Genomic DNA, 15,634 nt, shown 5'->3' with positions numbered 1-15,634 from the left:
AAACGAAATTAAAAGGGCAAGAATTTTTGAAAAAACAATACAAAAATTTTGACCTTATTTCGCTAGACAAACCGAAAAAGAAAAAACCACAAGAACCAGAGGATAAAATCACGACACAGTCAGGTAGAACGGTAGAAAAATCTGACAGATGGAAATATCACTGATTAACATAAAGGCAATATTTCAAAGATAATAAATTTAACACCATAATAAATTTAACAGTGTGCATTTAGAGTTAACCAATTAAGGATTTGATTAATTTTTAGATGTCTTATTTTCGTTAGTGTTATTTCTATGCCCTTTCAAAGGATAAAAGAAAGGTTGGAACAGAAAATAACCAAAGGTATGAAGCTCGTGGTCGACTGAAAACGACAACTCGCGTTGGACCACGTCTTGTGGGAAGCCCGGGGAGGAACTCAAGGCCCATGATTGTTTTGTAATTTTTTTGTGTGTAAATGAACGTAGGAAGGGATATTTCTCAGTCCTTCAAGTGTAAGAAATCAGTATTTTTATGCCATCCAGGGCCAGTCAAAACAATAATTAACGGGTTAATAGAAACTTCTTCGAGATAGTTAAGTTTTAGTTTTTGAACCAGAATGCTTTGTAAGAGAAACAGTGAGTTTACTTTCTTATAGCTCCGAGAAAAAAAAAAGCATTTTAATTTAATTATATTATATATATTACGTATGCTGTCGTACAGCTGTGTTAAACATTAGTTTCAAAGAGAAACAAAGGCATTTATGTCTTCAGCTCCTTGGCAAAAAAAATTTAATTTCATTAGTTTATATCTATGACGTATACAATAACAGAGAGATCACTGTTCTATAGTTCTGTGACAAAAATGTTCCTTAATTTCATTGGTTTATCTCTGACATATCTTGTGCTCTATTTTATGTGAAATATTCTCGAATGTCATTCACTTTATATCTTACATTTGCTAACTCAGGTTCCCCTAATTTTTTTTATTAAAAATCGACCCATGTCCTAACCAAGATGGATATTATAAAAAAAACAAGAAACTATCAGTATAGAAGCGTCTAATTATATGAAATATTTTGTCTTATTTCAGATTATAATTACTTTAGTCCGACCAGTATAATTATGCGCCACAAGTTTGATTATTCATGTGTTGCTTACTCGAGAACTATAATGTTTCTTACTCGAGCAATATATGTACTAATAGACAACTATTGGTACCTATAATCAAACAACCTATTGGTACGTTTATATGTAGAATTTCACGGCGGATGTGAAATTATATCTCAATAATAATATGTAAAATTTTAAAACCATTTAATTAGTTAAGATATATGTATTGAAACCCTGTGTATGGCCAATGGCGACTAAGTAAAACCCACAAGGAATTCCCCATTAATGTGAAGGTGTTTCTCGCTTAACGGATTCTAATAAGACTTTAATATAATATTTATTTATTTAGTGCCGAAGGATTTGCTCAAACAATAGCCTTCTAAAAACATATTGATGTCAGCTCTTCGTTATGCTTATATTCTTTGCCAAGCATGAGCTGGAATCTACGGAGGCAAGCATGGAAATCCTGCGTCTAATGACCTTATTCGAAAGACGAATATGAGGCACCAATGTTGACTTGTAATTACGGAAAAATCCTGAGACTAAGAACCTCTGCATTTCAGCCGTTAAACCCGGAGCCACATGAGAACGTCTAAGCCAAGAAATAGGGAAGACATCAGAAAACTAGTGGGTATAGAGGTCTCCACTAGTCCTTGTTATGTCTTATTCCCTCATTGTAGTATCGTTTGCGTAAGACCGTGTGGTTATGACGCTGCAACGTGCGTTTCTTAAACAGCATGGACGTGCGTGAACAATTCAGGCATGAAAAATATTGTAACGTTAGACCTCAAACTTTATAATGAAGGGTAAATTATGTTTATTTAATATCAAGATTTCCGTTCTCCTAACAAATTTGCAGACATTTCGGTTTTAGATTTTCATTGTGAGTGCTAATATTAGTGTATTTATTTAATTCTGTCTCATAGCTCAGAAATTATAACCCAATTAATTCGTGAATTATTGTATGTGTATTTACTTCAAAGAACATGTGATTCTGCCGCGTTGTTTTTATTACAGGAAAGTAAATGGACACTTTGGTCATTGAGTATTACAATAAGCTGCCCAGTACAGATACGACCCAGTAACATCTATTTTCATCATATCTCAACCAACGAAGAGTACTCACCATGACTCCAGGCAACTTCATCCCAGCTTCGTCTACGAAAACAACAGTTACCTTCGATCATCGTTTCTTCGACTATGAACCATATTATGTATCAGGTAACATTATATTTGAACCTCAGTATCAAGTGCTTTAACGAACTATATAATCGCATAAACGCTGAGAAACCCATCAGCCAGTACAAGTTATAAATACGTAGATTTCGCTGTTGATAGTCACTATGGACCCCAGAATAATTTGAAAGTATAGTGATGATATTTGAATCTAAACGATATTTAACGATCTTCGAAGTTGAAAGATACTTAAAGACATTCGAAGATATTTGAAACTGAAGTTAAAGACAATTTGAAGTTTAATTCTGAGAACCCCATCGAGCAGTACAAGATAAACGATGTTTGAAGTCAAATGATATTTGAAGATGTTTTAAGTTGAATTTAAATACAATATATTAAAAGAGTCACCATAATATGACGACAACCCGTTTAAAAAGGCACAAATGAACAATTTTACGCAAGAATACATTCTCTATGTGCCCCAAAAATCCTAAAAAAAAAAAAAATGATATGCTGAGAAGAAAAACACCAACACCTATAGTGGGAAGAATCATTTCCCAGTTGACTATTAGAACGATATTTAACGGTCATTTCCTAGTTGACTATTAGGGAAAACTTACCATTTGAAGACAACTAGACTCGAACTGTTCCATGAAGAAACCATAACGTAAGTGCTTCGAAATTTTCGACAGGACAAAAGGATGTGAAGGACAGTAATTTACAACAGAAGGGTGTAGTACACTAAGGACACGAAAGGTGATGAATAGATGTGAAGCTAAATGTGTTACTTCCTAATAACGTTGACAATTCAAAATCCCAATAGTGAAAGTGTTTTAATATCATCATGTGAATGTGATAAACCAAATATTGTATTTTATAAATCATTCATTTATTTACCACAATTAGAATTAGGTTCAATATTATTATTTTATTCATTTAACGCTGTTTATATAGTATGTAGTACGTAAAATAGACATCAAAATAAAAAAAAAAACTAATGTAAAATTAGAATAGGCCAAACATTTTTGTAAATTTAAAATTAAAAATTTTTTTATGCTGATAAAAAGAAAAAAAAAAAAAAAATATTTATTATATTAGATAACCTATAAACAAAAAGAATATGAGTCCGGGAGATTAATTTTATATAGGGGCGTATAATAAAATAAGAAAAATAATGAAAAATTTTAAAACTCCTAATGGGCAGTAACTAATGACGGGGCGTCATTATTTCATGGGAAGGGTGATATGTACCATGAGTAAGATGTGATGTATTTGACATACCAAAATAAAGTTCCTTTCTAAAGATAATTCCGATTCCTTATAATTAAGCTAAATCTAGTCGCAAAAATGAAAAGTCCTTAATCAGCAAAAAGAGAAATTGCATTTCTAGCTTCAGTCAGACAACGGCACTAGTCGTTCGAATTTCGCTAAGATAATTGTAGCAAAAAAAAATACAATGTATAAAATTTACCAGGAAGTTTAAAAGACAAAAAAATGTGTGAACTCCTGAATCATCTAAAAAATCTTTAAGAGATTATTGGACGAGGATTCGCGTCCTGGGGGCACGTGAGCCAATGGCAGGCAGTCCCTAGAGCGCAGGACGAAAGAACTGCGTTTGGGAGTGGGGTAAATGTGTTTTTTGATTTTAAAATATGAAGTCAGACTTAAAACGATTAGTACCGCAGATAATTTCGGTCACCATTATTGTCATTGAAGTGACCCGTTGCTGTACAATTAAGCATGTAAGTTAAATAAATCTATTGTCTTTTTATATGTGTTTGTTTCTCTTATATGTCTGAGTCTAGTCCGATAATAGGTAATTAGTTCGCCAGTCTCCAAGGTAAATGCTCCCAAAGGAATCTGATCTCCAGATAGCTGAAGAAAGAAGAAGCCACATTTGTATGTCTACATATTCAATTTTCTCTCATTAATTGAGAGCGGCGCTAGCCTAGTTGACACAATCTCCAGCGCTATAAGTGGCGCTATAGGAGAAACCTCTATCGCCACGAGCAAATCTTTTCTATTACCGCAAATATTTCTTCAATGGTACATCTGTCGAGCTGCGAGCTGATTCTCTGCAGTAAAATGTGCGTCAGCAATTTGCTAGGTATGGAAAGCATGCAGATTCCTCGCCAGTTGCCTGGGAAGGACATATCACCTTTCTTAAAGATCCTCACAAGCGTGCTGCGTTTCCAATCCGAAGGTACTTTGGCGGTCGTCCAGATTACTGCAAACAACGCTGTCCAGAACTTGATGCAGGTCATAACAGTCGCTTTGATCATTTCCGCGGCGATACTGTCTTCGCCAGGCGACGTCCCAATTTTCAGCTTCTTTGCTGCTGCTATAATTTCAGTGGATGACGGCGGATCCGTGCTCATATCTAAGGAAAATAGTGTTGTTGCTGGGATCTCTGGGGGATCCTCTGGTGGAGGTCTATTTAACAGCTTCTCGAAGTGACGGGCCCTAACTTCGTTTACGTCAGACTGCTGCGTTAGCAGTATGCCTGCGGGGTCTGTTACTGGTCCATGTTGAATAGAGGATTTCTTTCCAATAATCTCATTAGTGATTTTATAGACGGCTCTTGAATCACCTCTCTTCGCCGCCTCTTCTGCCTGCGCTGCTTTTCGCTCCAGCAGTTTTCTCTGGTCTTTTTTGACACTCTTCTTGACCTCTTTATCCGCGGCTCTGTATTCATCGTTTCTGAGGATCTGTTGGTCGGGGGTTTGTCTTTGGATAAGTGATGCTTTTACTTTTTTTCTTGTCTCAATGAGTTCCCATGTTTGGTCAGATAGCCACTGGTCTTTTGGGCTCTTGCGGTACCCAATAGTGGCTTTCGCGGCACTGTGAAAACACAACTTTATTTTTTCCCAGTATTGATTGCTATCAGCATCATCTAGTAAAGACAAGGCTTCAAATCTATTCCGCATCTCTAGTTTAAAAGCTTGGTTGAATTCCCAGTCAAAGACTGGGTTTAAGGGAGCCTTTTTTACGTTTCTATTTCCTTTCAACTTGAGGCGGATTTTTGCTGCCATTAGATGATGATCTGAGCCAACGTCAGCTCCTCTGTATCCCCTTATATCAATTAGGCTTGATCTCCGCTTCCTGCTCCAAAGACAATTGTCAATCTGATTTCGGGTGTGGCCATCGAGAGATATCCAAGAATATTTGTTTACATTCCGAAGAGAAAATAGGGTACCTCCGATTACTAGGTCGTTAAGGAGCGCGAAGTCGATAAGTAGTTCTCCGTTTTTGTTTTGCTGGCCCAGGCCATGCTCTCCGAGAACCTCAGGGGAAAACGATCGGTCGTTCCCTACTTTCGCGTTAAAGTCTCCTAGAAAACATGCCATGTCATGCCGTGGTATGTCGTTTGCCACGGAGTTGAGAGCTCTGTAAAATTCGTCTTTTGCTTCGTCGGTGGCATCATTGGTGGGTGCGTAGCATACTATTACTGACAGTTTCGCATGCGCACCGATGAAGCGGGCTTTTAGGATTCTAGGTGACACCGGTGTCCAATGTAATAGAGCTTGGGAAGTCTGTTTTGTCATCATTAGTGCTACTCCGTATTCACGCTTTTGCTGCGATCCACTGTATATAATGGTCACATCTCCATCCAGTTTATTTGACCCATATCCTAGCCATCAAACTTCTGACAGAGCCAGAAGGTCGAGATGGTAATCTTACAGTGATCTCAGCACTTGTTCAGTATTGGAGTCTTGAGACATTGTGCGGAAATTCCAGAAACCAAATTTGAGGTGTTGTTTCGCATTCATAAATCTTGTCCTTGGGCATGCAGAGGTCGTCATCAAAAGGGGGTTCGAAAATCCGAGGCTGAAACTTGTTGTTTTGGTTGCAGTTAGGATTTCCCCCGAGGGCAGGCCCTTGAGGTCCCGGGTGTGGGTCGCAAGCCCACTGCCCAACCCTCCCTCTTTATCCTGGATTGAGACAGGCTGCATATGCAGGCGATATCCCAGAAAAGTTATTCCTATTTGGGCAAATCGAACCGCACAAGGAATACAAGCCAAAGCCTATCCAGTGTCAGAAGTGTCTGAAACTGGAACACACAACAAATAAATGCAATGAAATTCTCCTAGCTTGTAGTAATTGTAAAGGCTCCCATTCTAAGGAGTTGACAACTTGCAACAACACTCAGCCTACATGTACCAATTGTAAAGGCCCACATGAATCTACCAATAAATCACAATGCCCTGCATATAAGAAAAGAGCTCTAACACTCCAAATAGCAACAGAGAAGGCCATTCCATACCCTTTTGCAGCTATGGAAGCAAATGCTGTCCAACCACACCAAATAAAACCTATAATGAAATCAAATAAAACTCCCAAGTCAAAAACTCCTAAAGCATCAAGTACCCCTTACAAAACACCATCCTTTAAGCCCCCTAGCTCACATCTCTATCAGAATGAATCACCACGCCAACAAACCTCCTTGTCTAGTGAGATGAGGTCAGCCTGGCACCCTCTCCCAAGAAGAAACAAACCAGAAACACTACCAGGAATTAATCCCTTAACTGACAAACAGGATGCACAACTAAACATGCAATCCCCAAATATACGCTTATTCATTCTAAACTGTTATGCAGTTCAGGCCATGAATATACATCAACTACAGAAAACAAAAATCATTGCAGAATTGGCAAAAATCTACATCCCTGATCATATGCTCATTCAAGTAAAAAAAAAATCTTGCTTTACTATTAGCAAAGCTTAACATTGATACACAGTCATATGAAAAATAAATCAACAACACAACACATATCAATACTCCAGTGGAACGTAAGATCACTCACAGAAAATAAGTTAAAAGAACTAATATATTTTATGAATAATAATTCCATCAATATTGCTTGCCTCCAGGAAACTCATTTAACCCAAAACAACAAATTAAGTCTCTGGGATATAATATCCTGAGAAAGGATAGATCATCAGAGAGAAAAGGAGGTGGAGTAGCTTTAATAGTTAAAAATAATATAAAATTATGTGGCATCAACTTTCCAGATTGTGTAAATGATGTTGATGCAATTGGCATCAGTGTTTGGCTGAATAAGACAAAAACTTACATAATAAGCTTTTATAACCCTAATGGCCAAACTACAGATGCCATGGATTTCTTCAGCTATATAGATAATTCTAATATGTTGAAGAATGAAATTATTTGTGGAGACTTCAATGCCCACAGCCTTTTGTGGGGGAATAAACTAGCAAACAAAGCTGGTAAGTTCATTGAGCATATAACTTCAAATAATACTGAATTAGCTGTTGCTACCCCTCCAAACCTGAATACATATTTCAACCCCAAAAGTGGCAGTTTCCCTACAAATTGTGTCTTTAAATATTTTGAATACAATTTATATAAATAAAATTGATGGTCTATGTACTGACCACTTTGCCATAGTTTGATTCCTAAACGAACCTGCTGAAACCCTATCACATACCTCCAAATATATCAACACTGAAGCAAATTGGCCTATGTTCCAAAATAAGCTAAATGATGAAATTACAAGTTTCACCCATAATTCATGCATTTCAAATGCAACAGCTGACACACATGCTGTAGTTTTGGCATCTTTACTAATAAATACAGCTAATCATGCTATCCCCAGGACAACACCTAAGAAAACCTTCCCTAAACACATTCCCAAAGCATGGGGAAGAATGAGTACCAACATAAATGGAGAACAAAAAGGCGGCCAGGAGAGCATTCTTAAAAAAAACATTGTCTATAATATATTTAAAAAAATTACAAGCAGAATCAAATTACAGCAGGACCATAATAAATGCTAAATATAACTACTGGAATAATTTTGCAAATAATCTCTCCAGAGAAACACATGAGCCAATTATACATAAAGTCATAAGCCACATCTGTGGGAAATCGACTTCCCCCAACCCATTCCTGTATGAGCTTATACATAATAATACCCATTATGACAATGATAATGAAAAAGCTAAGCTATTTGCCACTCTTTTTGCTATTAAGCTAACATCAAATAATTGTAGCAAAATGTCCCCAATTCCTATGAGCCCAAGTTACCAACCTTGCCCAGGATCCGAGTATATAAAAAGCCCATTTTCAATCCAGGAAATGAATAATGTAATACATCATATTAGGACCAAGCCTAGCGGCAGCTATGACAATATACACCCTACATGGATCAAGAATCTAATCCCTTCATACAAACAGGAAATTCTAAATTGTTATAATCATGCTTGGTCTTCATCTATATTTCCCAATATCTGGAAAGGTTTATCCCTCCTACCAATCCTAAAGAGAAATAAACCAAAAAATAACCCTGAGTCTTATAGTCCCATAATGATTACTCCTGTGATGGGGAAAATAATGGAGAAATTTATTTATTACCGACTCCTCTGGTTTGTTGGAAAAAATAATATGATCCCTCACACTCAAACTGGTTTCAGGAAACACCATTCCTCAACTGATGCTTTCATATTATTAACAAATGAAATAAATGAATCATTCTAAAAAAAATAATGTCCTAGTCGCAGCTTTCCTAAATTTTGAAGGGGCATATGACAATGTGAACCACCAAATCCTTTTAAATAAACTTGCAAACCTTGGACTACCCCCCAAGTTAATATCTTTTATAAAATCTTTCATAGAATTGCAAAGTTTCATTGTTTGTGTAGGTTCAGCCTCTTCACCCCAAAAGACAATAACCAAAGGCCTTCCTCAGGGACCAGTCCTCAGCTGCCTCCTTTTTGCCCTACATCTATGGGACATGAACCTCCCCCAAACAAATCTACAATATGCTGATGATCTGGTACTATGGTCATCTGGCAAAACCTTTGAGATTGCACAGTCAAAGCTGCAAAAGTCAGTTTTCCAATTTGAAAAATTCTCTCAACATTCAGATTTACCTATTGCACCTACCAAGTCAAAAATAATCTAATTTCACCAAAAGCAAAATCATGTTAATGCAAGACTAACTATAAATGAAACAACTATTCTAAAAGATAATCATATTAATTACCTAGGTTTCATGCTTGACCAAAAACTTAACTTCCCCCTCCATATTTCAAACACAATAAAAAATGTTATAGAAAAACAAGTATACTAAAGACTTCTTTCCACACCCTGGGGCTTTAAGGAGAAAACCTTACTGCAGTTTTATAAATCACATATAAGACCCCATATTGACTATGGGCTCATTGTCTATGGTGCATGTGCAAAGACCCAAATGCAAAAATTGAAAAAATACAAAATGATATAATATGTCTCATATTTGGTCTTAGGAAACCCACAAGCACCAATGTCTGCTTATGGAGAGTGGATTAACAACAATAAGAGAGATACGTACTTTTCTCTTGATAAAACATCTTACAAAAATTTAATCAAATAGCTCACACACCCTACATAATTGGTTAAGAAATCCAGCCATGTATAGAGGCATTGCAGATGAGTATGCCAATATTCAGAAGAAGTTCCCTGCACCCGCAAAGTCTATTGTACCTACTTTCCCCCAATCTCCTCCATGGAATTGGTCAATCCCCATAATAAATACTGATTTCTCAAAGTGGACTAAAGATTTAACCCCCACTGCTTTTGTCCAGAAAAAATTTGCTGAACTTAATACAATTACTTATAAAAACCATTTCCAAATTTTTGTTGATGGGTCCAAAATGAATGAGAAGGTAGCAAGTGGTGCTTTCCTTCCTCTCCTGAACATTGCAATGGGTGAGAGATTATATAATAATGTATCTATTTGTCTGCAGAGTTAAATGCCATAATCATGGCATTAGAACACCTTATGGAAAATAAACTTTTGATTGCTAATTCAAATAATATTATAGTTTATTCTGACTCCTTATCAAGCCTTGAGTTGCTGTCTTCATCTCCTCAGTATAAGTTGGATATTGACACTTATCATTGTCTTAGTATTATAGATAATCTTGCTTCATGTGGCATAAGAACTTATCTTCAATATATTCCTAGTCACTCTGGTATAAGTGGTAATCATCAGGTTGATGAAATAGCAAAAAAAACTATAAATATTGACCAACCAAGTGGGAGACCAATCCCCATTAGAGATATTTACCATTGGAGACTATTGGATATTAATTTTTATAAGAATAATTCTAATCTTTCCCCCTTTCCCAACAATGGATTTTTCTAAAATTTATCATAGAATTTGTTCTGGATCAAATGGACTAAATTTTCTTGCATTCTCTTATCAGTTTCCTAATTCAAGTGGTTCAGTTCCCCTGTCCCCTCTTTTCTGGTTTTGTAATGTGAATAATGAAAAAATTGACCACTGTCTATTTAAATGTAATACGCTGACGTCTGCACAGCTTACCTTGCTTTGTAAACTGTCAAAGTGCTTCAAACACCACAAAATCTCACTATCAGCCAAGAGCCTAGCCAATTATACCTGCACATAGAGCATAGATATCAACATCTATCATCTTATATTTGAACTCCTTGAGCCAAAAGATCTACTGAAAGATATCTAGAATATCTAATAAATAGCCTAAGAGACATCCAAGCCAGTAGCTCTGTAGCCCACAGAGTGAAGCAAAAGGAAAAGGGCTAAATAGTATTGACTGAAAAGCCCGCCTGCTGCAAAATAGAAGAAGAATAAGGAATCTAAAAGTATTCACTAGGCTACTATATTTATCTCATTAGCATGTTTCCTTGAGTGATGTTAGACTGATATTGAGTATCTTATATGGTGTTTGATTAGCCTATATATTTTTAGCTGAAAGTTATCTAGCCTATGGTCACAAAATGAACTAGACATAGGCCTAGCCTAGATTATATTTTTATGGAAAATACTTTCAACCCTAATTGTAGCTCTTCATTGAGTTTTTATATTTATAAAAAGGTTAGGCCTCTTTGAACTTGTTGCTGGTCACTGATCTAGCCTAACCTATAGCCTATACAAAAGGTTGACTCAGATCAGCTAATAGCCCATAGCTTTGTTCTTTTAGCAAGCACTTTAATTTAAAGAAGAAAAAACTGTCCCTTTTTTTGGCCAAATCGGGGCATATACAAGACTGGTACCATATAAAATATTACAATAGGCTAACACTTACTATCCATTCCAGCAAAAGGTAAAGGCTGAGCACCAGTTTGCTGTTCCAAGGCTGACTCTATATCAAACCTCAAATGGCTAACAGGTGCTATGAGAGCATCCATTTTAAATATAATTTTGAAGAACCTGTTGATAGCTAGTTATTCTCACTTAAAACTTGGGATTTTCTAAACAAAAACTAGGTCACAGAATGGAATTTTGAAGTGTTTGCGAAAAATATTTTATCCCATATACCAGTACAGAAAAATTTCAAAATTAATTTGAACAAATGAAAGGTAATTAAATTTTTTCTAGAGATAATAAAATAAACAAGTAAAATAGCAACGAACTTTAACGCTTATTATTTTAAACTTTCTTTTGAAAATAATTATAATTGCTTCACAGGGATGTTCTCTATTCGTTCAATTTAAAATCGCGGTAATGTGACTTTCGCTTACTTTCACATTAGTCTTAGTAGTCTACTGAATATCAATCAAGAGTTCATGAGTAAATAGAAATTGGTACTCTACCATTACAGGGTACATCACCATCATTGAAAACAAGGTCAGTTAGATTATATCACTTATGCTATTTTAATTTTCAGCTACCGTAGCCTAGGGCCAATTTTGGCTACACCTGGTTCTTGCTTGGTCATTGATCTTTTGGTAAAGGTCAGATTAGGGGCTATTGAGAAGGAAACATAAATAATTGTAGCCTAGAATAATAGTAGTTAATACATGTTGACTGCACTTCCACCTATAGGCCTACTTTATCCACAACTCCTCTAATGTTGAAAATTAGCCTAGCCTATGGTCCAAATTATTTATTTCCCATTTATTTTGTCACTTGTGTTTTTCTGTTTTTTGTTTTGTCATAGTTTATTCAGTTTTTAGTTTCTCAGGTTGAAACAAGAGACACATTGGCAGAATACTACTACTAGGCCTAGCCTACTATTATTAACAACTCACCACAGCACCAAGCCACTGAGGTCAATACAGCTATGCATGCTCTTTCTCCATCTCAATCAATTCAAAGCCTCCTTCTTTACACCCTCCCAGGAAGTTCCCATTCCCCTTGAATTTTTCCTTGCAACATCCTCTTACCATGACCAAGGACAAACTCTTTTCTGTTTAGCCCTAGAAAGCTAACCAAAAAGGATAATCTTGGTAATCTGTAATCCTTCAGCTGCAGGATTTGCCCTAGCCAGCTCAACCTTTCTCTCATTGTAGCCCTAGAAACCAGGATTAGACCACACTTTTTTTTACAGCCTACTGTTTGAAATACAGTCAGACAATCAGGTATCTAAAACAATCCACAGGAAATTTATCAAGAAAATATCTAGCAAATCTGCCTCTGTTTTTTGGTGTGCCCATGCTTCAGAACCATATTTGACCACTGTCATTCTAATATTGGTTTGAAGACTTATCTTCCTATTCTTCAAAACTTTTTTTGACTTAGAAAAGATGCTTTGGCTATTCTATTTTTAACATCTTCACTACATCCACCATCTTTACTAATAATACTACCAAGGCATTTGAGCCTGTCCATTTGATCAATATTTTTGTTACCTAGCATCACCTTTTTATCTTCACTTATTTGTAGCCTTAGCAACATAGTCTTCTTAACATCAATTTTCAAGCCTAGTCTAGCACCATGAACTAATAAAACCTCTAGGAGTTTATTCATTCTTTTCATTCTTTCATCTAGGATGCTTAAATCACCAGCATAATCTAAGTTCAGGAAAGTTTTACCTCCCCATTTGGTTCCTAGTCTCCCATTGCCATTCCTGTGCTACTTAAGACAAAGTCCATGAACATGATCCATATAAGTAGAGGTAGAACACAACCCTGCTAAAGATAAAACTCTTCTATCAGCTAAATCAAACGCTTGCAAATAATCTATAAAACTGAGGACTAAAGGGGTTTGATGACTCAGGTACTTCTCAATTATAAACCTGAGAGTGAAAATTTTGTCATTACATCTTCTACCCTTACTAAAACTGCACTGTTCTTCTCTTAAAACTTTGTCTACAGCATCTCCAATTCTAAAAGGCATCATCCTTCTGAGTAAGTTACTACCTACTGATGCCTCTATAATTACCAGCCAGGCTAATGCCTCTATAATTACCACACTCAGTCTTGTCCCCTGTTTTATAAAGTTTTTTTTTGAAAAATGCTAGAATTTTCCCCTTTTTCGAAAACCATATTAATGATCTTCAGTCACTTTTTCTGACCTCATAACCTTCATATTTAACCCTAGAAAGGTAAGCTTCCCAAAAAGTTACGTAGATGGTAAGCTTTTGTAAAAATTACTACTTGCAGAAACATTGACTTTTAAAACTCATCACTTAAGTATATTTTAAAAGTAAGTGGGAATTATCAAAAACAGATCTTCAGATAATGTTTTACACCTCACAAAAGGTTGCTTTCATTTCTTGGAGTCACATGGTATGCATGACTTTGCACGGTGTTCACCACAGAACGGCTTTTTGCAGTGGTTGCAAAAATTGGTAGTCATTTGGCGAATGCGCGCTGGGCAGAGGCTGAAGGTTGTTCTTCTCCCTTCCACAGACGTTCCTGAATGTATTTCACCTGTCACCTCCATTGTTTGACTGATATCGAGTCTGATCGAGTGCTGCAAAGTGGGGGTTTCTAAGCAAGTGGTCATATGCGGCTGGGTCAACTCTTTGAACAGAACATTCATGAAATCCTTTCGTGAAAGTGGTCTTCCACCTGATTTGGAGATATTGAAGGATTAGATGACATAATTTTTGATACACGTGATGTTGATCAACCCATAAAACATGCACATGGGCCACCTGTTGGTCTTCCGAGTCGCTGACATTGAACTACACATTTGGTCAAATGTGTCTACACTGCCTTTGGTGTTATTGTAGTACTCAATGATCTCAGGCTTCTTGCTTGGATACGTGATACTGGTACCCTCATGGCAAGTTGACAGAAGCAGGACCATTTTTGATGGTTTAGGAAGATAAGACACTAGAGTCAGCTCCCAATCGAAACAGAACATAGAGGTTCCTCTGATTCTCCCTTTGCTTACAAGCAGCTCTTCTGGAATTTCTCTCTTGTTTTTTCGTACTGTACCAACTGTAGTCAGTCGATACAGTTCTTTCAGTAGTTCTGCTGAAAACGGAATCGATGTAAATCAGTTGTCAGTCGTGACATTTCTATTTGTCTCCCAGATCGGTCTTGTGAGCTCTCGCACATTGTATGGTCCTAGTGGAAATCCGTCAGTCCTTATCGCCTTTCCCAAATATGGCATTGCTTTCACCATGTACTATGTTCCAACGTCGCACATCATGACAATCTTAAGTCCGTACTTGGTAGGTATGTTTGGAATAGGCTATACATTCTAAAAGGACAGCGTCCACGGAATCCTAAAAGCTGCTTGTTGATAGTGACGTTGATTCCTGGGCGAAAATGTTCTTTGCAGCTCTGTATGATCAATTCCCACGTTTCCCTTATAGGTGCAAATGGATCATGTTTTCTTCATTCTTCCCGACTATTTGTTTCATCAAACTGCAAACAATTGACCAAGAATCTGAAGCGCTGACGGCTCATGGTGGCATGGTATGCAGAGCCACTTAATTGGGTGTCAAACAGCTCCTCGGTCAAAAGATGCCCATCTTTGAGTGAGCCTGAGAGGATGAGGATACCAACTAGGGCCCTAACTTCTATCTCAGTTGTTGCAGCAGTGGTTGCACTTTGCTGTGAATACGAGTCTTTCTTCCTCACTATTTCCTCGTTTGTATGTTTTGTTATTTTCTTGAAGACAGCATTTGAAAAAAACAGGTGAAATGCTGACAGTTCACTTTTGGCCGCTTTTGCACCGCCACTTACATGACCAGCTACACCTCTAACAATGTTTCTCGCCTTTGCCTTGTTAGGTCTGGACGGCGGGACAGCCAACCATCGATGACCATTCTTTCCTTTCAAAGATTTTTTCCTTGGAATGACAATATGTTTGTCCCCTGGCAGCTGAGAGGATAGAGGAGGGTTGTCATAGGTCTCATTTGACAATTCAGGAGATGTAGGACCTTCAGAAACGGTTTTTTTACGCTTCGAATACGGCTGGCTTAAACTCACTGTAGTAGAAAGGTTTTCATCAGGGCTGCTATATTCGTTCTCATCTGGAGGAAAATAGTCATCATCGGAATCTTTGCTATTAGAAATGTCAAGGATTTCCTGGTCCTCCTCATCATGTGTACAAGAATCCTCTGCTGCTTCACCATCTTCTGATTCAAGCAGACGCAGGATTTCCGCATATGAAAGCCGTCACGAGATCATTCTGCAAAGAGAACA

General features: G+C 37.0%; 2 protein-coding genes across 2 annotated transcripts in view; one reads left to right on the top strand and one right to left on the bottom strand.

The window, feature by feature from the left end:
• Clp (Cleavage and polyadenylation specificity factor subunit 4) overlaps positions 1–11,599 on the bottom strand; it is a 49,362-nt gene extending 37,763 nt beyond the window's left edge. The window contains exon 1 of the mRNA XM_089103657.1: positions 11,335–11,599. Within this exon, the coding sequence (XP_088959783.1) occupies positions 11,335–11,437 (103 nt within the window). The 5' untranslated portion in view covers positions 11,438–11,599. The remainder of the gene's footprint in view (positions 1–11,334) is intronic.
• Positions 11,600–11,729: 130 nt separating this feature from the next.
• Positions 11,730–15,634, top strand: part of LOC148942255 (diacylglycerol kinase epsilon-like) — a 243,418-nt gene continuing 239,513 nt past the window's right edge. Inside the window, exon 1 of the mRNA XM_089103654.1 lies at positions 11,730–11,876. The gene's annotated coding sequence lies outside the window, so the exon portion shown is untranslated. The remainder of the gene's footprint in view (positions 11,877–15,634) is intronic.

Source organism: Artemia sp. Qi Xiang Cuo, chromosome 17 (assembly GCF_049724085.1).
Source record: "Artemia sp. Qi Xiang Cuo chromosome 17, ASM4972408v1, whole genome shotgun sequence".
In the NCBI taxonomy this organism is placed as follows: domain Eukaryota; kingdom Metazoa; phylum Arthropoda; class Branchiopoda; order Anostraca; family Artemiidae; genus Artemia; species Artemia sp. Qi Xiang Cuo.
This window is presented reverse-complemented; position numbering and strand designations above follow the sequence as displayed.